Below are 25,672 nucleotides of genomic sequence, written 5' to 3'. Positions count from 1 at the left end.
TCCCCTGACCCTGAAAGAGCCCCCCCCCCCCAATATGCCATCAGACTACACTAGCGCATGACAGGGACGAATGGAGACGTTACTGGTGCCTGCTCGAGCAAATCGATGAACATCGGGGTGATAGTGATGGCGATTTTTTTTATATTCCAAAATCATTTCTCTCTCAAACTAGCCTGGTACTTCCTTCCCAAATAGGTCACACCGCTGAGTTTCGAGACATAAGACACAGTTCTGAATTGTGAGCACTCTCCTTTCACCAGCTCTTTCCCAGTTATCTGCTTCTTACATACTAGTGGGTGTTTAGAAAACCCACCCAGAAAATAACTGACACTGAGATCACATAAAAGACCTACCTTAGAATGTAAAAGTGAAAAAAATAAAATAAAAAAGAATGTAAGAGTGAAAATATATTGTTCCCATTTTGGTTTAGTGGGTTGTTTTTTAGTTTTGTTTTTGTTTTGTTTTGGTATGCAACTTTGCCCATTATGTGTGGATTTCAGGGCCAAGATAAATAAATACAGTGGCAGATTAATTTTACCCAGAGAAGTACTAGCCTTTGCACTCCATCTCGGGAGTGATCCCTGCTCTTGGAATGCCTTGGTGACGACAGTGACTTGTTAATCCGGGATCTCAGCCACACTAGATAGTTTAGGACATCATGTTGAGCTGTACTGTATCTATTGCACCACCAGGTAGGCTGGGCAGCAAAGCCAGCCACTGGCCGACAACTCTATCCAGGAAGCTCATCCTCAAGGACAGGGCCACCTGCTGTCTCTCATCCATGCTGGGCTTAGGTGGATAGCACCCCTGGGCAGAAGGCAGCAGGACACTCCCATATGGAACATTTCCCAACTTCAGGTCTCCATCCCTGTGTGGACAGCAGTCTGCCTGTCCATGTCACAATAAGCCTCACTGTGAGTATAATCGCTGTCAGAGAATTCTCAGGCTCCTTCAGGTGGATTTATTTATTAAAACCGGTTTTTCATAAAGTAACAAAATAGGAGACTACACCCAAGAATAGCCGAGATAAGTACCAGGAGGATTACTCCATGGCTTTGAGGACAGCCGCACACGCTAGGGGAAAAGGCAGCTCAGATAGAGAAGGGAGCACCAAATAAAGGGTGTTGGGAGGTTCCTCTCAGGATGGGAAATGCGTGATGAGAGTAGACTATAGACCGAACAAAATTGCCACTCAATTTCTCTTTTGCAAACTACAGCACTCAAAAGGAGAGAGATAACAAAAGGGAATGCCCTGCCACAGAGGTAGGGTGGGATGGAGGGATGGGGGGTGGGAGGGATACTGGGATCCGTGGTAGTGGAGAATGGGCACTGGTGGAGGGATGGGTATTTGATCATTGTATAACTGAAACCCAAGCACAAAAATTTGTAAGTCTACAACTGTACCTCCTGGTGTTTCACTAATAAAAAATTAAGAAAAAAAATGTATACTATACAGTAATAAAGCTTTTGTATAAAAGAAAAAAACGGTTTTTGCCATTGATGGCAGATGTGTACAGAATTTTCATTTTTCAAATCTCGCCTTATCATTTCTCATGTTGTTACCTGCAGCCACAACAACAAAAAGTCAGCTGTTTACCAGTTATGGCGATGGCAAAATAAAATGATGTGTATAAAGCATTTAGAATAGTGCTTTGCCTACAGTAGGCTCTTAGTTAAAAGACCCTTCCCTAGTGGAACCTGTCGCTTGATTTTTCAGTGAAGATAAGAATACAGTGTAGCATCTTGCAAACCATAATGCCCATAAGTAGAGAGAAAGAGTAAAAGAGAAACTGTCTGCTATAGAGGTGAGGGAGGGGTGAGACCAAAGGGGATGGGGAAGGATACTGGGGACATTAGTGGTGGAAAATGTGCACTGGTGGAGGGATGGGTTTTAGATCATCGTATGACTGAAACTCAAACATCAATGCTTTGTAAGTGTAGCTCACGGTGATTCAAAAAAAATTTAAAATACAGAATTGCATGAAGGAATATTCATACAAAATATTTCCAAAGAGCATTGGTCTGCTCTTTAGCTGATAGGCAAGATTTTCTCCTTCTTTTCATTTGAGGGATGTAGGAATATGGTACCTTTGTTTGGTTAAGCTTTTTCATTAGCTAAACTGTATTTATCATTTCAAAGCTGTAGTACTTCCAGCAAAGCAGGCTTGAGATGGGAGAGGGCAGGTCTTGATTTCCATTTTCTGATGAATGAGGTTGAGCAGCTTTTCATGTGTTCTTTGGGAAAATGTCTAAATCACATCATTATTGTTTGGTTTTATTGAAACTACTACGTGAATAGAGTTTGATGTCAAAGTTTATTATAGAAGTAAGGGTCTTTTTGTTTGTTTGGGGCCACTCCTGGCAGTGCTCAGGGGTTACTCTACCTGTTGTGCTATCACTTTAGCCTCAATTGAAGTTGCTTTTATACATGAGTTTGTGTGTGTGTGTGTGTGTGTGTGTGTGTGTGTGTGTGTGTGTGTGTATTTGAGCCACATCTGGCAGGGCACAGGGCTTACTCCTGGCTCCACACTTGAGAATCACTCCTGGTGGTGCTTCGTGAGCCATACTGGATTCCATGGATCAGAGCCGTCACAAGGCAAGCAAGCACCCTACCCACTATCTCTCTGTCCCCTGTGAAAGGCTTTATACTCTTCTCAAACCTATAGCTACACCGCTAACCCTTATGCAGCAACTGCTTCCAACTTTTCTAGGTCTGTTTACCCCTAAATAAAATGACTAATATTACTGCATTTTTTCCCCCTCTGTTGCTCATTATCTCTGACTCTGTATGTGGAAGGTGAGGGTCATCCTGTCCTCAACGTGTCTTTCTTGGTTCCCCAGCCTCTCCATGTTGCATAATCTGAATTTATTACAGTTACTGGGTGCTAAAGTTTTTAAAAATTTACTGAATCACCGTGAGAGACAAAGTTACAAAGGTTTTTATAATTAAGTTTCTGTTGTACAATGTCCAGGCGTTCATCTCTTCCTCAGAGTCCACTTCCCTCCACCAGTGTTCCCAATTTCTCTCCTGTCCCTCCATCCTACCCCCAACTTCAAGCCTGCTCTATGGCAGATACTTTTCTTTTTCCTTTTTTTCCTTTTAGACCCTGTGGTTTGCAGTACTGCTACTGAAACGGTATCATGCATATCACTGTACCTCCTTTCAGTTAGAATTTTCCTTGATTCCTTCTTATCTGGAGTGATCGCTTCCCCTATAATTGTCATACTGGTCCCTTCTCTGACCTGACCGACCTCTCTCCACTGTGGCAAGCTTTCTACAAAGGACCAGTCTTCACCTTGAAAAGGTTTTCAAGATTTCATTGAGTTTTTCCTCCCTCTTCTTTTTTTTTTTTAATTTTTTTTTATTAGTGAAACACCATGAGGTACAGTTGTAGATTTACAATTTTTTGTGCTTGGGTTTGATTATACAATGATCAGATACCCATCCCTCCACCAGTGCCCATTTTCCACCACCATAGATAATATCACCCCACCCCCATCCCCCCATCCCCCCTGCCTCTGTGGCAGGGCAATGCCCTGTGTTCTCTCTCTCCTTTTGGGTGTTGTGGTCTGCAAAAGAGGCATTGAGTGGCAAACATGTTCAGTCCATAGTCTACTTTCGACATGCATCTCCCCTCCTGGGAGGATCCTCCAAACACCCTTTATTTGGTGTTCCCTTCTCTATCTGAGCTGCCCTTTCCTCTAGAATGGCCCGACTGGCCACTAAGCTATGGAGTAATCCTCCTGGTGCTGTGATCTCAGCTATTCTTGGGTATTAATCTCATATTTTGTTACTTTATATCCCCCAGATGAATGCAATCTTTCTATGTCTATCCCTCTCTTTCTGACTCATTTCGCTTAGCATGATACTTTCCATGTTGTACCACTTGTATGAAAATCTCATGACTTCATCTTTTCTAACAGCTACATAGTACTCCATTGTGTAGATGTACCAAAGTTTCTTTAACCAGTCATCTGTTTTTGGGCATTCAGGTTTACCTCTCCTTAATTTCTCTTTTCTCTCAAGAATTTTCATTTTTAAGTCAGATCTCCTTTTTTTTCACTGTCTCTTGTTTCTCTTCTTTCTTTCTTTCTGTGTTTGTATTCCAGGGAATTTTCTAAATTGTATCTTCTTTATCAACAGTCCTTCATTTCTATTCCTGTACTTTTTAGATTGGAGGGTTTTATCATTCTTTGAGTGTTGCTTTTTATAGCCTAGCTGTTTTTAGAGTCAGAATATTTCTTTCACTCTCCAAGGATCGTCATTTTAGTTTTGTTGTTTGGGGGCTTTGTTTTATTTGTCATATTCGTCCCACATAGGCTCAGTGTACTGTACTCTTTTTGTTCATCTGTCTTTAACGTTAGAAGTTAGAAGTTTCCTTGAATCAGTAGCGGCTGCCCAAACTGAAGTGGGAAACTCACGCGCACATGGGGCTGGACTGGTCCGTGTCTTGGAGAAACCCAGGACATCATCCTTACAGAGCCTGCATCAGTGTCTGCCACCAGGGAACCCAGACTTTGCAGGGGGTCTTTCATTTCCCCTGCTTATTTGGTTTACTGGAGTGATAGCACAGCAGATAGGGTTTTTGCCTTGTATGCGGCTGACCCGGGTTTGATTCCCAGCATCCCATATGGTCCCCTGAGCACCTCCAGGAATAATTCCTGAGTGCAGAATCAGGAGTAACCCCTGTACATCGACAGGTGTGACCCCCCCCATGTTGTTTTTATTTATTTAATTTTTTTTTTGCACAGCAGAGCCTGGCAAGCTACCCATGGCATATTCAATATGCCAAAAACAGTAATAATAACGGGCCTCTTTCCTCTTACCCTGAAAGAGCCTCAAATACGGCATCACTGGGAAGGACGAGTAAGGAGAGGCTGCTAAAATCTCGGGGCTGGGACAAATGGAGACGTTACTGGTGCCCACTCGAGCAAATCGATGAACAACGGGACCACAGTGATGCAGTGATATTTGGTTGACCTAGCACCAGAGTTCAGGTAGCAGGTAGTGATTGGGGTGGTTCTGATCCCCTTTCAGTCCCTTTCCTCTGTCCATTTGTACCTACCTCCCCACCGTCTGCAGGTTCTCCCTTTTTAAACTTCCTGCCTTCCGCAGGACAGCTGTGCGGCTCTTGTGCTGTGTTCTGTGTGTGCAAGGGGCAAGACCACTGAAGTGCTAATAATTTGGAGCCAGAAGATAAACCTGTCTGGTTTTGGGCGGTGTGGGGGAGGAGTTTGGGACCTACTTTATTCCCACTTCTGGGGTGATGGGGGCACCACAGTTTCTGAGCCTTTGGGGGAATTCTGAAACCTTAATTGGGTTGAGTCTTGGATTTCTCTATTTGCCAGCGTAGGATTCTGTTCTCTTGAGTCTGCTAAGCCGGCTCTGCTCATCCATCATCTCGCATTTCTCAAGTTTGATGCTGTTTTCTTCTCTCTGGATCTCTTTGCTTTTACCGGTCTTTTAGAAACGAATTTAATATCATCCTAGTGAGATTCCAAAAAGTAAAAATTAGGGACCAGAGCGATAGTATAGCAGGCAGGACATTTTCCTTCCATGCAGCCGACCAGGGTTCAATCCCTGGCATCCTATAGGGTCCCCCAAGCACTGCTGGGTGTGGCCCCAAACAAGCAAACCAAAAAGTGAAAATTAATACATATGTGTGAAAATTAATACGTATGTTTAACTTACCACCTTTTTTGGCTGTTGTTGAGTTTGGGGGCCATACCCAGTGGTGCTTGGGTTACTTCTGGCTCTGCACTCGGGAATTACTCCTACCAGGCTCAGGATGCCAGATGGGGTGCCGGAGATCGACCGGGGTTGGCTGTGTTTAAGGCAAGTGCCTTACTGCTGTACTACCTCTCCAGCCTCCAGCCTACCACCTTTAATAGGAATATTAAGCACTTTATGAAGACATTTTCGTCGAAACATTAGAAAAGGGAGAACAAGATCCTTTGAGCAGCCGTTTGATTGTTCTGGACAGTGGGAACCTTGGCCCTGGCTCCCCTGGCTGGGAACACCACAGACCTTAGCCAGCCGGGTTTGTGTAGTCAAGGCTAGACGTCATTGTGCTTGTGCTGTATTTTTTGAGACTCTCTGTGACCACTTGAGTTCATTTGTAATTCTTCGTAGATTTGAAGAATTCTAGAGGCAGGGTGAGCTCGTGTCTCAACATATTTAACCTCAAGTTTGGGAGTTGGAGTTTAACTCCTTGATTTCCTCACACTGTCTTGCAGCTTTACTTCTTTGCCAGTCTTACTCAGTCTTTCCTTTTGGTTCAGGCTGAATTTAAAAAGAGGCTACTGTTGCAGATGGAAATGGAATATTTATGTCCCCTCTCAAGGTATGCTTTGAAGTCCTAGCCCCAGTGGGGCTGTGTTTGAGAGAGGACCTCTAAGGAAACAATTGGGACAAAATGATCAGTCATAGGCAAAGGGATCTGATCTGATAGGTATGGTGTCCTTAGTGACATCCAGCATGTCCACAACCCCATTGAATATGACCTCCCTCTCTCTCTCTCTCTCTCTCTCTCTCTCTCTCTCTCTCTCTCTCTCTCTCTCTCTTCCTTATGCATCAATAAATGGCTGTGTAAAGACAGAGAGAGAAGGCACCTCTTACCAGAACCTTCATCTGAGACTTCCAGCCTCCTATACTAGGAGACATTAAATGAACTTTTGTTGAGGCCACACAATCTGTGTTTTGTTGGGGCAGCCGAGCATTCCCGTACCCCTGCATTTATTACACTTGCTTTGTTTTCCAGTTTGTTTTCCTAGACATTGACAATCAGAGTTGTCAGTTGTCCTATTTTAGTCAAGTCTAGGCAACCCATTTCTTCTATTTCAAACCAGGATGGTTGCGTAATCAGAAGAACCCAGATCTTCAAATTTTATTAGGAGTTAGTGTATATAGTCAGCAATTTTAGAAGTAAAATATATTGTCTACAGTTCTGTGAAAGTTGTGTTTCTGGGAGGGAAAAGTTTTGCGCACACGGTTGGAGGGATATATTTCTTAGGTGTGGGAAGAATGGTTGTAACTCTTGTCCAGTTCTTTAGCCCCTCTCAGAATAGCTGTGGCTATTGTTAGAACTTGAGGGAGAAGAGAGGCCAGGATGTAGGTCCAACTTCATACCTAGAGATTTAAACTCTGAAGAGCTCTAGGGTGGAGGAGAATATGATCTTGTTTCCACAGCAAGCAGAGCAGGGGCCCCCAAGAGCACTCTCCTAAAGGCCAACCTCCTGAAGGGGTTGTGTGTGATTTTTCGTTCACTGCACGCCATTAGTGGTCATGGGAGGAGGGGCTATTGGTTGGGAAATCACATTTCCGATCATGTGGCCTATCAGGAATCTGGGGTCATGCCATTTCCAGTCACATCTCCTTTTATGAGTAGCCTGAGGTAGGAGACGCTGTTCTGCCCCAGGAAGCCTGAAACAGTAGGGTTTCACCTCTCTTGCAGGGTGTCAGTGGAATTAGGTGGAAATTGTTTCATCATGTATTTCTACCTTAATTAAGAGTAGGAAGAGGCCCTTCCAGGCCCCTAGTAGTGCTATAGCACTGTCGTCCCATTCATCGATTTGCTCAAGTGAGCACCAGTAACGTCTCCATTGTGAGACTTGTTACTGTTTTTGGCATATCGAATACGCCACAGGGAACTTGCCAGGCTCTGCCACGTGGGCAGGATACTCTCGGTAGCTTGTCGGGCTCTCTGAGAGGGGCAGAGGGACCAAACCCAGGTCAGCTGCGTGCAAGACAAACACCCTACCCACTACGCTATTGCTCCAGCCCATGCTCCCTAATAACAGCTAAAATTATAACGTGCCAGATAGCAATCACAAAACCTGCCTTGTCAGTGTCGTAAGATGGGGTGCGGAGATCACTACATAGCCTTTTTTTTTATTTTATTTTATTGAATCTACATAGCTTTTGTTAGGCAAGTTCAGTGTGTGGTGAGAATGGTCATGGTAAAGGGATTCTGGAAAATTTCCCTGTGCAAAGGACATTTATGTGGAGCTCTGTGACATAAGTCCATATTAGTAAGACAGAGGGAACACCTTGGGGATGGCCTGTGGGGCAGGGATATCTCAGAAAGGGCCTCCAGGTGGAGACTTGGACCCAAAAGTCTAGATCCCAGGGCTCTCTTAACAGTGGACAAAGTACTTCTGGACAGATCTCAGTGGTAGGAAGTAACCCCAAATGAAATCTGCTAGAAGACTGCTGCCAAGTTCCAAAGGTGGGCCTGCCTTGGGCAGTGTCAGGGTATGGGGTTGGGGGTGGGGGGGGGGAATAGAATCACTTCTAAGGAAGATCCGCAGGGCCTGGCCCCTTCAGGAATGGGAATTGGGGGCAGGAAAGCAGGTGTCCTTTGACTCTAGTTTTGAGACCTGGTACTTGAACACAACTGTGATTGCTTTCACATGAACAGACAACACTCAGGCAAGGGATGGTAAAACACGGGTTTTACTCTTGGTTTGTAGAATCATAGAGCACAAGGGGCACCATTTCAAAGCAGGGAAATTTCTCACGATTCATAGATAGACTAAACTTTCCCACTTTGTATTCTTTTCCCTAAGAAAGTCTTTAGCTCTTGCTGTAAAATTTTTTGCATCATTTAAGTTCATCATATTTTCATATTCTAAATCCAAGATCCTAAATGTTTTGAGTAGTTTTCTTAACTAGAATATGCATTTGTTACTTAATTTGGTAACTTAATTTGGTGCATAGTCAGAGGTCTTGCTGGCACAACTTAGATATGGTCTGTTTGTAAATCAAGTATCACTGTACTATATATTATGCATTTATACAAAAGAATGCCAAATAGATATTTTTAATTCAACGCTTTCACAGTTCAATTAGTAGTTTCTTCTGAGCCTATTCAACTTATTTTCTGTTTTCTTCATTCCTGGGTCATTATTCTACAGTGACTTTGGGGAAGCAATTATCTTAAAAGAGTACAAATTGGATTACTCTCCCTTATTGAATTAAAATTCTTAACAAGGCTTCCCACTAATAAGATATTGTATCCATGTTCTGCTAAAACGACTAGTTTGAGTCATTTTGTTGGCATTTCTAAATTAAAAGCCATTGATTAAGATTTCACTAATAACTCAGGCTAAGTGCAGTCATAAAAAATATTCCACTAGGTGCTGCAAACACGACCATGAAAATTGACACCAAATGAAAAGTAGCAAATATAAGGAATTAAACTTAGCTTTACCATGAAGGCAGTATAATGTGAAAGAAAAAAATAATAGCCTTGAATTTCAGTGATAATGCTCAAGATAAACTTGAATTTCAATTGCAGACATGTTCTTTCTTCAGCAGTTGGGTCTCCCATCTCCCATGGCCTAAGGACAAAGAAAGTCTGCCCAACTTGGTACATTCTGCTTTGATATGGAGAATGAAGGATTTATTTTTTCTGATAGGGAGATTTCTTTAAAAGTCTTATAATTCACGTTTTGATATTTTTTTACGGATGCTTTTCATTAAAACATAACTTTTTTTCTTTCCAGTTTAAGATTGATGGAGAATGGTGGACATGGATTGATTATGACCGTTTCCAAGAGCTCATCCAGGAATATGAAGACAGTGGTGGGTCAAAAACATTTGACTCAAAGGATTATGTGGCCAAAACTCCTCACTGGGCTTTATTCGGTGCCCATGAAAGAGGCTTTGATCCCAAGGACACAAGACACCAGAGAAAGAACAAATCAAAGGTTAATTCTGGATGCTGAGATGATCTGATTTTTAGGATTCAAAGGACAAAAGCTGATGGCTCCAGAAGGTTCTTGAACTCCTCAGTGAATCTTCCAAGGGCAGATTTCACAACTTCCATTTTATATCAAGGATTGTAAGACAGAACACGGAGGCACAGTCATGTTCTGGGGTGGGGTGAAGGCCTCTGACCTCGTGTCAAAGTCTGGGTGTGAGCTCAGCGTGCCTTTCCAGAACTCATTCTCTTTCCTGATTTATTCAGAGAGGAAAAGCATTTGAGGACTGGAGAGGTGTCCCCAATAATTTTTAGAATTTGTCAGCTTTGAATCCTAACTATTAAGAATCCCAAGAATGTACAGAATGTTGTGTGGAATGTTGTACAGAAGAATGTCTTTATCTTTTTCCCCTTGTGGGCTGTTAAACCCTTTGCAAGATCAATTTTGATCCAGAACTATACTAGTTCTCATTTAAATTACCATAGAAGGTAATAGATGGACAGGCTTAGAGTAAAAGCAGTCTTCTGTGAGGAATTGCCATGCGCTGTCAGTGAATGGTGATGAGTCTCAAAAACTTTGAAACAATGAGTGCAGTTTTCAAAGTCCTCTGTTTAAGCCCCTGTCACTGCATGGAGCTTTCTCCTCCATGCACCTTGTAGCCAGAGCTGTTTTACACCATGTTCCCAAGGGTCACAGTTCTGTCATGGAAATATCACTAAATGTGCATTCTAAAAAGAAAGAATAGTTATTTTCAATTTTTTATTATCTTTAAAACTTAATAAACTCTTTTGTAAAGACTTGGAACACAAATGTTCTTTTGAGTGTTTATTTTAAAAATATATCTCGTCCTATGGTTCTAGACTCATCAGATCCCTTACATATTGGCTATTTTGTAACACCCTCTCTGCTGAAGTAAAAAAAAGGTAAAAGGCCCTCCCGTTGATCGTCGATTTGCTCGAGCGGGCCCAGTAACGTCTCCATTGGAGACTTTGTTGTTACTGTGTCTGGCATATCGAATACTCTCGGTAGCTTGCCAGGCTCTCCGAGCTTGCCGGGCTCTCCGATTGCTGAAGTAAAATTCATAATAATGTAACCTACCTGCTCAGGTGAAAACTAGCAAGCAGTATTTCTAAGTGAAAATGTTAGAACACTTTTCTGTTACATGAAATGGGAGAGTGACGAAGTATCACAGAAATCACATGATGTTAAATACACCATGAGAAAAGACGAGTCCTGGGGCCCCCTCCTCCTGTGACCCACAGGGTATCAGCCTGAAGAGCAAAGCCAGCTTGTCAAAATGATGCAGAGGACAGACAAGAGGCCCCTGGGCCTCTGGTTGTTCATCCCCAAATTCAGCCTGGAAACCACCAGTTCTGGCTTGCTCACAAGACACAGTCAAATGCTCTTGGACTGGTTCTTCATGCTGCCGCTTCCTGGGGCAGAGAGCAGCCAGTCTGTGCTTTCATGCCCAGAACAGAAGGTAGAGACTCTGCAGGGTGAGATGCAGTCTTTCCAGACCAGCACTGCTTCCAGAGAGATGAGAGGCAGAGCCCTCTCAAAATTGAAAATGAGCAAAATGCTGTCACTCTTTTGTTTTTAACCAGCCAAGATTGCAGGAGAAGTCCAGAGTGAATGATAAAGTCCTGTCTCTTGAACATGCAGCCACAGTGGAGGCTCCTGGGCCCTCCCCTGAGCTTCTATGTCTCAGTCACTTGCCACTCAGTCTCCTCCTCCCTCAGAGGGAGTGTCCCTGCCCTCCCTGAGGGGCCGGCCCTGAGGCGGGGACAGCAGGAAGTAGGATGCTCTGCCACCCTCACAGAGACCAATGCTATGAATTATGCAAACATGTAGAAAAGCTCTGTGCTAAGTTGGCCTCGGAGGGAGAAAATCAAGGCGAATGTGTACATTAGCCGGCAAGTCAATGAACGAATCTGAATATGTTAATCACTAATCACATACTTGCAAGAATTAGAAATTTAATTAGAAACTGAGTAGCTGGTCAGGGGACATAGAGATGAGGATTGGAATAACAGAAGCAACAAAAGCAGGGAATTTTTTTTTATTCTGCCACTTATCCAAAGCTGCACAATTAACTAAAAATAAAAATAGATCATTGAACCCCAGTGAAATGGACAGTTCCCATCAGAAACATGGAGGCTGGAAGACAGTGGGTGATTATTTAGAGGGCTGAAAAAAAAAGCGGTTAGACATGTGGGACCGATGGGGGCTGCACTCTCCAACTCCTGGGGTGCCTTCCCCTCATAGACTCCCTCTGACTGTGGGTGGGCAGGGAGGCTGTCACAGGTCCCCTGTGCCTCCTGAGAGCAGCTCCTCTGTGGTATCCCAGGCCACGCACAGCCCCTCTGCTCTTCACTTCTGAGGACTTTACTTGGTTGTGTTCACTTGTCACCTCCTGCCTCTAGCCAAGCCTGGGCCACCCGCACTGAATGATGACACCTTAGACCGTCACTCTCACTCTGCTACCAGTGACTACTGAGAAAGTCTGAGCCTGTAGCAGCTGCATCACTGTCCTGTCTGCACCTCATGGAGGGGTTGAGTAGCAGAATCCACATGTGAGAACTAGTCCCAGTGAAGAGATAACTGTGACCGACATGGATGAGAAAACGTGGATGAGAGCAGAGCCGGCGTAGAGGATGGCAAGTCTCAGCCAGGTTGAGAGCCGCTGGGGCAGTCTCTATTTGTAGGATTTTCCACCTGTAACTTCTCTGCTCTTCGATGCTGCCGCCTCTGTGCTGTTGAAACTAGACCTTCAATCATCTAAATAGGTATAGGATAATCAGTATATGAAGCAGCCCCATCGAAAGTGAGTTTCAGTAACAGTAATATCAGTGTTAAAGGAAATAAAGCTCTGGGCAAGCAATCCGCGATACTGGGCCAGAGAGAACAGGGATACAGGCTCTGATCTTGCATGTTGCCAACTCGGGTTCGATCCCTGTCACCACATACGGTTCTCTGAGCATGGCCCTGAGTACAGAATCAGGTCTAAACTCTAAGCACTGCCAGATGCGGCCCCCAAGCAAAACCAACAACAGTAAGTATAATAGCCAAGTTAAAGACTACGGTATTGGGATAAAGAAGAAGAAATAGCCAGTATAGTCAGTGACTTGGAGAAATATGGCAAAATATTGTTTCAAAAACTCCAAAACAAAATAACAAATGGAAAAAGAATTGCTGGGTCCAAGAGATAAGATAGGGTTAGGGCACTTGCCTTGTATCCCACAGACCCTGGTTCGAATCCTCCCTGAGCACTGCTAGTAGCCATTCCTGAGCACAGAGTCAGGCATGACCCAAATCACACCTCCCCCAAAAGAAAAATGAAAAGTTTTTTAAAGAGCCTTGGGGCTGGAGCAATAGCACAGCGAATAGGGCATTTTTCTTGTATGCAGCCAACCCGGGTTCGATTCCCAGCATCCCATATGGTCCCCCGAGCACTTCCAGGAGTAATTCCTGAGTGCAAAGCCAGGAGTAACCCCTGAGCATTGCCGGGTTGTGACCCAAAAAGAAAAAAAATTAGAGCTTCACGGTACTACATTCTGAGGAACAATATCTGCTTTTTAGGGGTCCCAGGCAACAGAAAAGGACTTAGAAGGAAAATACAAAAAAAGGTAAAAAGTATTTAAAGAAATAATAGCCAAGACTTCCCTGACTTCAGAATGGAATTAAATCAGAGTCCCAAGCACAATGAATCCAGGACATATTGAACATTATAATAAAAGTTTTAAAACCTAAAGATAAGAATAGAGAACAGTACTTCTAGTTAAAAACCATTTCATGTAAGGGAACTCCCCTCTGCCCTAAATTGTCCACACACCTTTCTATAGAAAATATTCCAGTTCAGAATGAAAAGGGTTTTCAACAAACAATACTCTCTGGTTTGCCAGATTATCATTTAGAATAGAAGGGGGAGTCAAGTTCTATAGGTTAAAAATTAATTCATAACCACCAGCCATTCTTGCAAAAACAAGGCAATACTACCTACAAGTTTTAAGAAATCAAAATTGTACAATAAAGGGTTGAGAAAGGGAGTGAGATTGTGGCTCGTTACAGAAAAAAAGACCATTATGACAGCGATAGTTCTAAAGGATCACTCTGGACAAGAACCGAGTGCTGAAAGGAGGTAAAGGGATATACACGATAAACTTTCAGTACCTGTATTGCAAACCATAATGCCCAAAGGGTTGGGGGAACAAAAGTGTCTGTCATAGAAGAAGGCAGGGGGTGGGGGTGGCAGGAGGGAAACTAGGAACATTTGTGGTGGGAAATGAACACTGGTGGAGAGATGGGTGGTAGAACATTTTAAGACTGTAATCCAGGGAGCTGGAGCAATAGTACAGTCGGTAGGCCATTTGCCTTGCACACAGCCGACCCAGGTTCGATTCCCAGCATCCCATATGGTCCCCTGAGTACCACCAGGAATAATTCCTGAGTGCATGAACCAGGAGTAACCCCTGTGCTCTGCTGGGTGTGACCCAAAAAGCAAAAATAAATAAATAAAAGTTGCTACTTTTTAGTCTTGTGTAAAAAAAAAAAAAAGACTGTGATCCAATCATGAACAACTTTGTAACTGAATTTCATGTAGATTAAATTAAATAAATATAAAATAAAACCACCTAATAGACCACTAGGATTGACTTATATAAAAATCTCAGGAAAACCTTGACATCTAGAGAGGAAAACCTAGGAATTGGTGAAGAAATGTACACAGTACCAAACAGTGGATGTTCAGGAACAAGAGAAAAAATTGGAAAACACAAACTCAAGAAAACACCTAGAAAAATAGCAAAATGGCAGTAAATACATGCATTCAATAATTACCTTAGATATCAATGACTTGAATTCAATTAAAGGCATAGACCCTCAAAGATTAAGAAATAATGACCTCATGTAACTGTGGCCATCCTGAAAAGGTAAATGATAAATGGAGGTATGTGACCCGACTGCAAGGTATACTACCAAGCGACAGTAATTAAAATGGTTTTTGATAACTTTTTGGGAGTGGATGGGTGGAGCAGCAAGAGAACTAGTTAATCCCATTGATCACTTGAAATCTCAACCACCAAAAGGGCAACCAATCAAAGTAGGTGAGGGGATGGCTGGGGATAGAGGATAGCAGGTAAGAGGCCTGCAGCCAGGCAATCTTAATTTCAGTCTAAGTGGCTCACTCTCCCTCTCTCTCAATCCCTCCATTTCTCTCATCTCTGTATCAGTTCTCTCCTCTCCATCTCTCCATCTCTCTCAATTTTTTCATCTTATAATTTCTCTCCCCCCCGCCCCCCGCCAACCTCCTCGCCCCTCTGTGCCCAATTAGAATATAAAAGTAAGTGAAATGCCCCATGCCACCGGTGTTAGAACTTTAAGGACTCGAACCTCAGTAGCAAGGAAATTGAGACAATTAGCACTACATTTGTGGGGCTGGGGGGTGAGGAATTGGGGGTTTGTGCTGGCTTTCTGCCAGGTGGCAGGGAATTTGGGGGAGAGGGGGACTGCTTTTCAGAGAGAGCACATGGACAGGAGGGCTAATCCAGTTATTTTTTTTTTCTGTTTGTTCTTGTTCTGGGTCCACACCTGACTGTGTTCAGGGCTTACTGTTGGCTTTGTGCTCAAGGATCACTCCTAGAAGGACTCAGGGCACTGACCGGGGGTGCTGAGAATTGGACCTCAGTTAGGCTCATGCAAGGCCACTGGTCTTCCCACTGTACTGTCTCTCCAGCATCCTCCCCCCACCCACCACCCATGATTATTGGCCCAAGTGATCAAGTTCCACAGCGTGATGGTGCTCAGACCCCACCAAGGACCACCCTGACAGTGCTTAGGGGTCCGCGGAGCTGGTGTCATGGGCCCCAGCATACAAGACATGCTTCACCCCAGTACTTTGGCCTATCTCCCATGCACTACATTTTAATTGCAAATGTTTTGTATAGCAAAAGAAAATATAAACAATGAAAAGAATGCCTACTGAATGAGAAAATATATTTGCATATCATGTGTCTGATAAGGTGTTAAAAGCCAAAGTAAACAAAAAACTCATTTCATAATAATTGCAACAATGACAACAAAAAAATTCTCAATTTTTAAAAATGGGCAGATTTAAATAGGTACTTCTCCAAAGTTGACATACAGATAGCCTATATGCATGTAAACATACTCATTGGACTGAGGATGTAATTCTCCAAGTGATTTTTCAGGTGGGAGTATTTGCAATAGTATTGAAGTAGTATTTCTTCAGTCCCCTGCATGTACCTGTGGTCCCTCAAGCACTGGCTGGCATTGCCCTGCTCTCACCAGCAGTCAGCCAAGAACAGCCCTCAAGCACTGCTCAAGTGTGGTCCAAAAACAAAAAGATGCTCATCATCACTGATTATCAGAGAAGTGTAAATGAAGGAGGGAAATGAAAACTGAGATATCACAATGAGATATTTCACAGCTGTGAAAATGGCTTCCTTTCAAAGTCACAAGAACAAACGTCAGAGAAGGTCTCTGTCACTGTTCTCCGGTTGTTCATCGATTTGCTTGAGCAGGCCCACTAACGTCTCCATCGTGAGACTTGTTGTTACTGTGTTTGGCATATGGAATATATATATGTCACGGGGAGCTTGCCAGGCTTTGCTGTGTGGGCAAGATACTCTCGGTAGCTTGCCGGGCTTTCCGAGCGAGGCGGAGGAATCAAACCTGGCTCGGCTGGGCTGGCTGCATGCAAGGCAAACGCTTACTACTGTGCTATCGCTCCAGCCCAGAGAAGGTATGGGGAGGAAAGAATCCTCTTGCGCTGCTGGGAATGTAATTTGGGACAACCATTTTGGAAAATGCTATGGAACTTTCTCCAGAAACTAAAGCTTGGGGCTGGATTAATGGCACAGAGGGTAGGGCGTTTGCCTTGGGCTGACCCGGGTTAAATTCCCAGCATCCCATATGGTCCCCTGAGCACTGCCAGGCGTGACCCCCCCAAAAAAACTAAAGCTTTACCATGTGATTCAGCCATCCTACTTCTGAATATCTATCCACAGAACGGGAAAAGGTAGAGCCACACCAATTTTCTTGAAGCATTATTTATAATAGCAACTAATGTGCCTGGTGATTGGTTTAAAAAGTTACATAATTTCCATTTATACAATGGAATACTATCTGGCCATCTAAAGATAGTATTTTACCATTCACAATAAAATGGGAGGAATTTGAGGTCACTTGACTTCCCGTTAATCATCGATTTGCTCACTTGACTTCCCGTTAATCATTGATTTGCTCGAGTGGGCACTACTAACATCTCCATTTTCCCCGTCACGTGCTAGTGTAGCCCAATGGCATCTGTTCGTACTAGGAACACGAAGAGCCTCAAACTGATCGTTCAGGGTCTTGACAAAGAAGTCTAACCATCTTGTAGGTGGGCGGCCACACAGTTTTTTGACATCCCATGGAATCCAGTTGGTAACAGCTCTAGTCCAGCGGTCATTCCCAAATCTCATTACATGTCCAGCCCATCTGATTTTCGACAACTTGGCAAACGAGACAGCATCCTTGATTCTTGAGTGAAACGTAATACTCCAAGCATAGCTCTTTCAGTTCCTCTTTGGGAGACCCGAATAGCGTTTTCATCCTGTTTTCATAAGGCCCAGGTCTCTGAGGCGTATGTTAATGCAGGAAGAACAGTGGAATCGAAGAGATGTGCCCAGAGCCAGAGGTTCTTCATCCTCTTAGTTATTTCCTTGACGCTCTTGAAGGCGTTCCAAGCTGCTCTCTTCCTTCTACGCAACTCAGGTGCTAGGTCATTCGTCATGTTGACTTCTCGAACTAGGTACACAAAACTGTTGCAGTTGGAGATGGTCATTCCGTTGAGAGCGAATGGAATGTCAGGAATGAGACTGTTTCTCATAAACATTGTCTTCGTGAGATTCAGCTGCAGTCCAACCTTTCCACACTCACGGTCGAAGTCGGCCAGTATTTGTGCCGCTTGGCTGATGTTTGGTGTTATTAGAACAATGTCATCAGCAAAGCAGAGGTGGTGCAGTTGCCGACCGTCTATCTTCACTCCCATTCTTTCCCATTCCAGTCATCACATGATGTTCTCAAGGGTGGCACTGAAGAATTTTGGTGAAATGGTATCACCCTGCCAAACCCCTTTCAACATCAATGATCACCTGTCCCTGTAGAATGGTGAGATCCTGGTAGTGAATCCGCAATATAGCTCACAGAGGATCCTGATGTACTGAGTTTGAACATGCTGGTTGGCTAAGGCTTCAGTGACCACTTCAGTTTCAACAGAATCAAAGGCCTTCTTTAAATCAATGAACATTAGGCAGGGTGGTATCTTGAACTCCCGAGAAACCTCAATGAGCTTGGTTATCATGTGGATATGGTCAATAGTGCTGAATTCTTTTCAAAAATGGGCTTGCTTGCATGGTTGTCCTTCATCTAGTGTTCTGCCAATCCTATTGAGGATGACTCGAGTGAACAGCTTGTAGATGACAGACAATAGGCAGATCAGGCGATGGTTGCCAATGTCGTGGATGTCTCCCTTCTTGTACAATAGTACAGTCCTGCTGGTTTTCCACTGGGATGGAACCTTGCATTCAGACAGGTAGGGTGTGAAGAGCCAAGCCAGCATATTGATGAGTACTGACGGCAGGTTCTTCAGGTGTTTGGGTCTGACCTTGTCTGGGCCAGGTGCTGTTCATTTCTTTACCAACGAAATGGTGTGTCGGATTTCAGAAGGGAGAATATTGGGAACGACCTATCCATCCTGCGGAATTTGGTATGTGGGCAGGTGGACATGGCTATCAAAGAGATCTGAGTAGAAGTTATGAATAATCTTCTCCATTGCCGTTCTGGAAGATGTGATAGATTCATCAGGACGTCGGAGGGCAGTCATCTTGGTCTTGTAGTTGGTGAAGGACAGGTGGGTGTTACGAATGCTTTTCCCAGCTTCTACCGCATCTACCAGCACTTCTGCTCTTCTTTCTTTGAGATCTTCCTTTATCGCATCTCTGCACTGCTTTGCAAGCTCGGACGTTCGCTTGTGGTTGCCTGAGGCATGTGCCAAACCATGTTGGCGAATAAGCTCAAGAGCTTTCAAAGACAGGCGTTTTTTTGTGGCTATTTCTCTCTTGGTGTTCCTCGCACAATCATGGAGGTGCTGAACCAGTTGATCGTATTCCTTGTCAATGTTGTCAATGACGGCATCTTCCCATGTTGCAGCATTTGTGCCAAAGAGCTCCCAGTTGGTGGTCGTTCTGGGAGTTCTCTTCTTAAATTTTGCAGCCCTTTCTCCCCATTCTATGAAGTAGAATTTTGCACGAAGGAGATGGTAGTCCGATCCCATTTGGAATTTTGGGACAACAGCAACATCAGTCAGGCAAAACCATCGATTGAATATGATGTGGTCTATTTCGTTGTGGAACCGTCCACTGGGAGACTCCCATATCCAATGTTTAGATTCAGCCTTCTGGAACTGTGAGTTACCATGGATGGTCTTGGTCGACATGATGAACTCAGACATTCTCTCACCCTGTTTGTTCCATTCTAGGCCTTGGGTCCCAATGTGGAGTTCTTCGGCTGATCTTCTTGGTCCTATCTTGGCATTAAAATCACCAACAATGATCTTGTAGAAGGTGTGGTCTTCTTTATATAACTTCTCCAGCTCCATGTAAAACTTCTCAATTTCTCCTTCATCATAATTGGATGTTGGTACATAGACAACGAAGATAGAAACTGCTGGCAGTGAGCCACATCTATTCAAGTGTAAACGTCCAATTCGGGTTGTTAGGCATTCAAATGAATCAATGCTCATGGCCAAGTTCGTGTTGACAAGGACACCAATGCCTCCGACGCCTCTTTTATCTCATGTTCCGAGGAACAGTTCTTCTCCAGTGTCAAAAGCAACATGATGTGATTGATGCCTTCTTGTCTCAGTCAGACCAATGATGTCATATTTGATCTTTCGCGCTTGTACATCAGGTCTTCAATGGATGCATCTGATGCCAGCATATGAGCATTGAAAGACAATCATTTTTGTCTTTCTTCGTTTTGGCAGCCTAGTTCGGCCTTGAGATTTTATCAGCCTCTCCTTCCTCATCCTTCTCAATGCTATCTAAAGATAGTATTTTACAACTCACAATAAAATGGGAGGAATTTGAGGTAAGTGTGGAAAATGGGATGACTTTATCTCTGAAATGTAAGCAAATCAAATTGATAAACAGACAAAATAATATTTGGTCAACCCGGTGGATAATGCTATTAAAACTAAGGTTACCAGAAAATGAAAGAGTAGGGGATTGACCCTGGTAAATAATTAGAATATGATTTGGGGGAGTTACAAGCCACTCAACAAATTCTCCACGAAATAACTTGACTGTTATTCAAATCCCTGGAACACGTTATATGCAAATATATTTGTATATGAATATAGATACAAAAGTATATACAAATAAGTATTTTCATCCAATAAATGCAAATCAAAACAGCATTTTTGAATAGAAACAAAAAAGTTTGCACATCATTATATTAAGGTAGGAGATGGGTGTTTCAGAAGCAGTTTGACAATGGATACCAAAAGCACCCATTCTTTAGATGACTGAATGATTTAATCCAATAATAACTATATGTTTAATGACATCTATTCTAGTATTTTAATAGAAAAACTCAGATACCTAAATATAAATTTTAGTAGAAAGGTATTGTTCTTTAAAAAATGGGGAAATTGTAGCATGTTTATTGAGCACAACTGTTTGTTGGCAAGTAAAAGGAAAAAAAACCTAGTTCCTACCATTATGATACTGGCATATTCATCATAAAGGTTCACACATATAAATGTTGGGCTTTTGGTAGGAGTTATAGCTTTTCTCCCACATAGCACAGCGAGGCCTTTGGCCTGAAGGAAGCTCTGACCCTGATTGCTCACAGGAGTCTAGGATGGTCAAAGTCCTTGAGTACACGTGATGCTCTACACATATTTTTCTGGACCCAGATCTGGCTCTGAGATGAGCCCAGGTTGCCAAAGGAGGGCAGAGGAGTTGCTGCTATACTTAGAGCTGACACAGGAATGTGAGCCCTGAGAACACAGGGCCACCCGGAGCCTTGAGAGCCACCACCGACTGCTTCAGACTCTTGGGAGAGTAGAAAGAGCCCTGGGACTATCAGAACACAAAAGGACTCAGGGCTGGAGAGACAGGACAGTGGGTGAGGTACTAGCCTTGCATGTGGCCGACCCAAGTTGAATCCTTGACGCCATATATAGTTCCAAACACTGCCCAGAAGAGCTGCCGGGTATGGCCTAAAACCCAAAATGAAAAGAGAAGGGCAAGGCAGAGCTGCTAAAGGACAGTCATTTTGTGCATGGTTCCCTAAAGAAGGTTCCTCCCCCATGGCTGGCCTAGTGCTTTGGCTGTGTCAACTCTCAGACCCAGATCTAAGAAAGGACCCGTTCCTCCAAAAGTGATTAAAAAGTGGATGAAACCCACAAACTGATGGCACAACCCCCTCACACCCCCTCCCTTTTGTCCCCCTAAGCCCAGAACGCTACAGCTCCACTCCAATTGCTATGGAGAGGACTCTTAAGGTGAACTGGGTCTTGACTCCGGCAGGAGAAGCTGGCACTGACAAAGATCTAAGAGGAGGTTCTGACAAAGGGTGGATTTGGGGGAGTCTGATTTTGCTCAGAGACCATGAAAGGGAGAGTCAAATACAGCTGAGTAGCTGTCAGAGGTTGCAGTAGCTGGAGGAAGGAACAATGAAGCAGGAGCACTAGGAATGAACTGACCAGGCCACTCAGGAGCTGACTCAGGAGATGGAGGTCTGACCAGGCCCCTGAGCAATTATGCAAAGGGATGGTATGATCACATTTGCATGAATAACATCATTCCAGTTGCAGTTGAAAAATGACTTGGAGAGACCTAAAGTCGGGAATCTGGTGAGTGTTCTCGAATAAGTTGGACAATGGCTTGACGCCTACATCCTCCTGCACACTGACCCAGGGCTCAGGATGGAGACAGATTAGTGGGAGGCTTGCAAGGAGTCATACAGAGTTGACCCCAGAGTGCTGGGATTTGAAGGGGGAGGCCAGAGGAGTGTTGAATTGGTCCAGGTGGTCCCTGAGGTTTTGGCTTGATACCAAGAGGGAGGAGAGTTCCGTTCTCTCGACTGGTAGTCCTGGGAGAGGGTCCGGCAGGAAGAAGCTGCCAGGGTGCTTGGGTTCTGACTTCCAAGAGAAAGGCTGAGGTGGAAGTCAAGTACTGAGCCCTGGTGGAAGGTGATATTGAGAGGCCACAAGTGGAGGCTGCAGAGTAAAAAGCAAAGAGAGAAGTTGAAGTCCCAGGAAACCTCCAGCAGAGGCCTTGGAAAGTGTGGCCATCAGTGTCAGAGAACGGCCCGGGGAGTGAGCATGGAGGGATCAGGAAAATGCCCACGACTACCATGTCCACTTTTGATTTTATTTTTCCCCTTTATTTTTTTCTTTGGGGGCACACCCAGTGATACTCAGGGGTTACTATTGTCTTTGCTCTACTGGTGGTGCTTGGGGGACCCTATGGGATGCTGGTGATCTAATCCAGGTCAGCCACATTCAAGGCAAATGCCCTACAAACTGTACTGGGCTCTCCCCTTTATTTGCACTGTAGTTTGCAAAGTTCTTCACAATACATTTGTTACAGGCATTCGGTATTCCAACACCAGTCCCACAACCAGTGTGACCGACCTCCTCTTTTCCATTGTCTCCATTTTCTCACCCACCCTGCAAGCCTGTCTTCTAACAGGCACAAAATAATTTATTTTATGTTGCTTGTTACAACTAAATGACTAATGGGTTTTGTTTGTTTGTTTTTATGGATTTTTTGTTCTGTTTTGATTTTTGGGTTCACACATGACAGTGCTCAGGGGTTATTCCTGGCTCTGAACTTGGGAATTACTCCTGATGGTGCTCGGGGGACTATATGAAATGCTGGGGATCAAACCTGGGCCAGATGCGTGTAAAGCAAACACCCTACCTGCTGTACTATCGCTCCGGCACCCTGGCAGCTAATGGAATCATCAAAAATACTTCAGTAAAAGAAAAGTTGTGAAAATTGTTAAAACCCACTGTGGGGGACAATAAGTCCTTGTTTGAGGGTTTACTAAACAGTTACTAGTTGAGCCTTCTGTGTTAATATTTTTGTTTATTGAGCTTAGTTGACCTCTATACCACTTTCCAATATAATTTGTTGCGTTCCTACTGAGATGTCAGTATTATAGAGTTTGGAGATGTCATGGAGCCACTAAGGTGGCTGCATGTTCCAAAAGCTCCAGAATATTTAACTGGTCTGTGAGTTCACATGGCAACAGTTGTGGGATGTGGATGGCCCACTCTGAGAAGGCCCCAGAGTTCTCAGTCAAAAGACTGATGTACCTGAAATTTCCGTTCTGTGGTGCTCAATGAGGCATTGGAGCCGGGCTATTGGCATTGCAGCAGCTGTGGGGCTGTGAGTGCGGCTGTGGGGACTTTGGTAGGGAGGAGACTCAGCCCGCCCCTCCAGAGGACATTCCAGAGTTTCCAGCCGGGAGACCTGCGCATCTGTGACTTTTTGCAGCTAGTTGATCTCTCCTGAGATTTAATCGTGAGTCTGGAAAGCTGAGCCGGAATATATGGTTTACGTGGCGGTGGTTGTAAAATCTATGTCCACACTTCAGCTGACAACCAGTGGAAGTTCTGGAAGTTATTAAATGACATAAGAGCCTCATGGTAGAACACTGAGTTTTACACATAGAGCAGAAAACCACAGGGTCATCCTGGTTATGGAGAACATGTAGGCAGTTTGAGGAAACACCACCAGATCATGCCTTCTTTGATTTGAGTAATGCAGAGATGTACAAGTGTGCACGTACTTCACACAGAAATGTGTCTATTTTTGTGTGAAGCCAGCCTCTTTGCCTGTTCCTTCACTAAGGTGAGGACCTGGCCTCCAGAGGGAATTAATAGATTCAAAACAGTGTCTTTGGTCAGCTGAAAGATTATCTTTTCTTTTTCGGTTGTTCTTTTCAGACATGGAATTGTTTTTCTCCCTTTTCATTTAAACACAAATTGATGAATGCTCCCTGGGGCACTATCAATTAACACAGCTTGGCAGTGGCCAATCTGTTGTCATTAGATTGCTTAGTGCTCATCCTTTACTGATGTCTGTTCATTTGATAATAAAGCTGCTGCTGCCCTGACTAGATGGGGAAGGTGTCTCACACAGTCATGCATTCATCACTTTGCCTGGAGTTGGGAAGACACTTTGGTTTGGAAGGAACCCTGGTACCTTCTGAGAGTTCAATGAATACTGGAATCCTGGGGAGATTCAGAGAAACAACTGCACAGAAGCCAGGGCTTAGCTTCCTGTAATGAAGGGAGGGAAGCACTGCTGGGGCTGGACTGGGGGACAGCCTGGCCGAGAAGCTGAGTGCCACATTCTCCACTTTATAGATTTTTTTTTCTTTTTTGGGTCATACCTGGCGATGCACAGGGTTTACTCCTGGCTCTGCACTCAGGAATTACCCCTGGCAGTGCTCAGGGGACTAAACCATATGGGATGCTGGGAATCAAACCTGGGTCAGCCGCATGCAAGGCAAATGCCCTACCCACTGTGCTATTGCTCCAGCCCCCAACTTTGTAGATTCTTAAACCAGACTCCGTTAAAGCCTAGATCCTGCCTGCCTCTTACTGAGGAATCACCTGGGTTGTGAATTAACTGACTCTCCCAGGGGTTAATTTGCAAAGAAAATTCTTATTGCTGACCTCGGAAGTTAGACAAAAATAACTTGGACTGAAACTTGTTTAAACTGTTTGCAATAGGGAGTCAGCCCTTCCCTGCCCTCCCCTGAGGAGAAGCCTGTACCCTGGCAGCTAGGGAGTCTAGGATATCCCCAGTGAGTGACCCCTGCTCAGGAAGGACCTAGAACAATCAGTCCTCTTCCTGAAGATAGGCCCCAGCAGACACAGGGAGGACTCTGGCAGACTGCAGTGCAGTGCCTCTGGGGTGAGAGGAAGCACTGGGTCCTTTGTGAGTGGCAGGTAGGAGGGAGGGCCAGGGGCTCTGGTCTCTGCTCTCTCCTTGCTATTCAGAGTACAGAGACCTGCTGACAGGATCAAACGCTCCTGGGATGTGGGTCTTGGGTTCCCCACCTCTGTAGTTGGAACCAGCGTGTGGGGGTGGTATGGGGCTGAGAACTGGTTTCACGCTCAGTGAGTCAGTGGGTGGAGGGACCTCACTTTTTCATGGACTCGGGTCCCAGCTGAGAGGCAGGGTGTGACAGCGTCCAAAGTGGGTGGGCGGATGGTGGGGCTTGCTGATGGCCCCCCTCTTCCCAGCAGCAGCAGACGGCAGGTGGGCAGGGGTGGAGTCTGGCTGTCATCAGTCCTTGAGCCTGGCTGTCTAAAGTACCGGGCATGACCTGCCCTTCCGGACTCAGGGTTGTAAATGGGAGGAACAAGGAGTAAAGGCGCTGGTGTCCCCTGGTGCCACTGGGTTCGAGCAGCAGCACATCGCAAGGCTAAGTCCCCCAGCCAGGCAGAGTGGCTCCCACGCCCCAGGAACAGAGCTTGGAAAAATAAAATAATTCAAATTAAAAAAATTTAAAAGAGCAGATACTGGCCAGAACTGTTACTCCCTGTTTCATTCCCAAGTTCTTCTCTGTAGGATATTAACCCTAAGTGTTTTAGGTTCATCAATGAATTGCCCCTTTTTCTCCTCCCAGAGAAGCTTACAGGTGCTCTTACGAGCATCCCTATACCCTGAGTTTATTTTTAACTTTTGATTTGTGCAAATCAAAATCATGGAAAACCAGCAGGACTGTACTACTATACAAGAAGGGAGACATCCACGACATTGGCAACTATCGCCGGATCTGCCTATTGCCTGTCATCTACAAACTGTTCACTCGAGTCATCCTGAATAGGATTAGCAGAACACTAGACGAAGGACAACCATGTGAACAAACCGGATTC

At 44.4% G+C, this 25,672-nt stretch overlaps 1 protein-coding gene across 2 annotated transcripts in view; it reads left to right on the top strand.

Moving 5' to 3' along the window:
* The window catches only part of LOC130044980 (S-adenosyl-L-methionine-dependent tRNA 4-demethylwyosine synthase TYW1-like), a 238,123-nt gene extending 227,662 nt beyond the window's left edge, over positions 1 to 10,461 (top strand). The window contains exon 16 of one of the 2 annotated variants that reach the window (XM_056137665.1): positions 9,508 to 10,461. In XM_056137665.1, the coding sequence (XP_055993640.1) occupies positions 9,508 to 9,729 (222 nt within the window). In that variant the 3' untranslated portion in view covers positions 9,730 to 10,461. The remainder of the gene's footprint in view (positions 1 to 9,507) is intronic. The other variant, XM_056137666.1, reaches the window with a different exon arrangement.
* Positions 10,462 to 25,672: the final 15,211 nt, after the last annotated feature.

This window comes from Sorex fumeus, unplaced genomic scaffold (assembly GCF_029834395.1).
Source record: "Sorex fumeus unplaced genomic scaffold, SorFum_2.1 ptg000126l, whole genome shotgun sequence".
In the NCBI taxonomy this organism is placed as follows: Eukaryota; Metazoa; Chordata; class Mammalia; order Eulipotyphla; family Soricidae; genus Sorex; species Sorex fumeus.
This window is presented reverse-complemented; position numbering and strand designations above follow the sequence as displayed.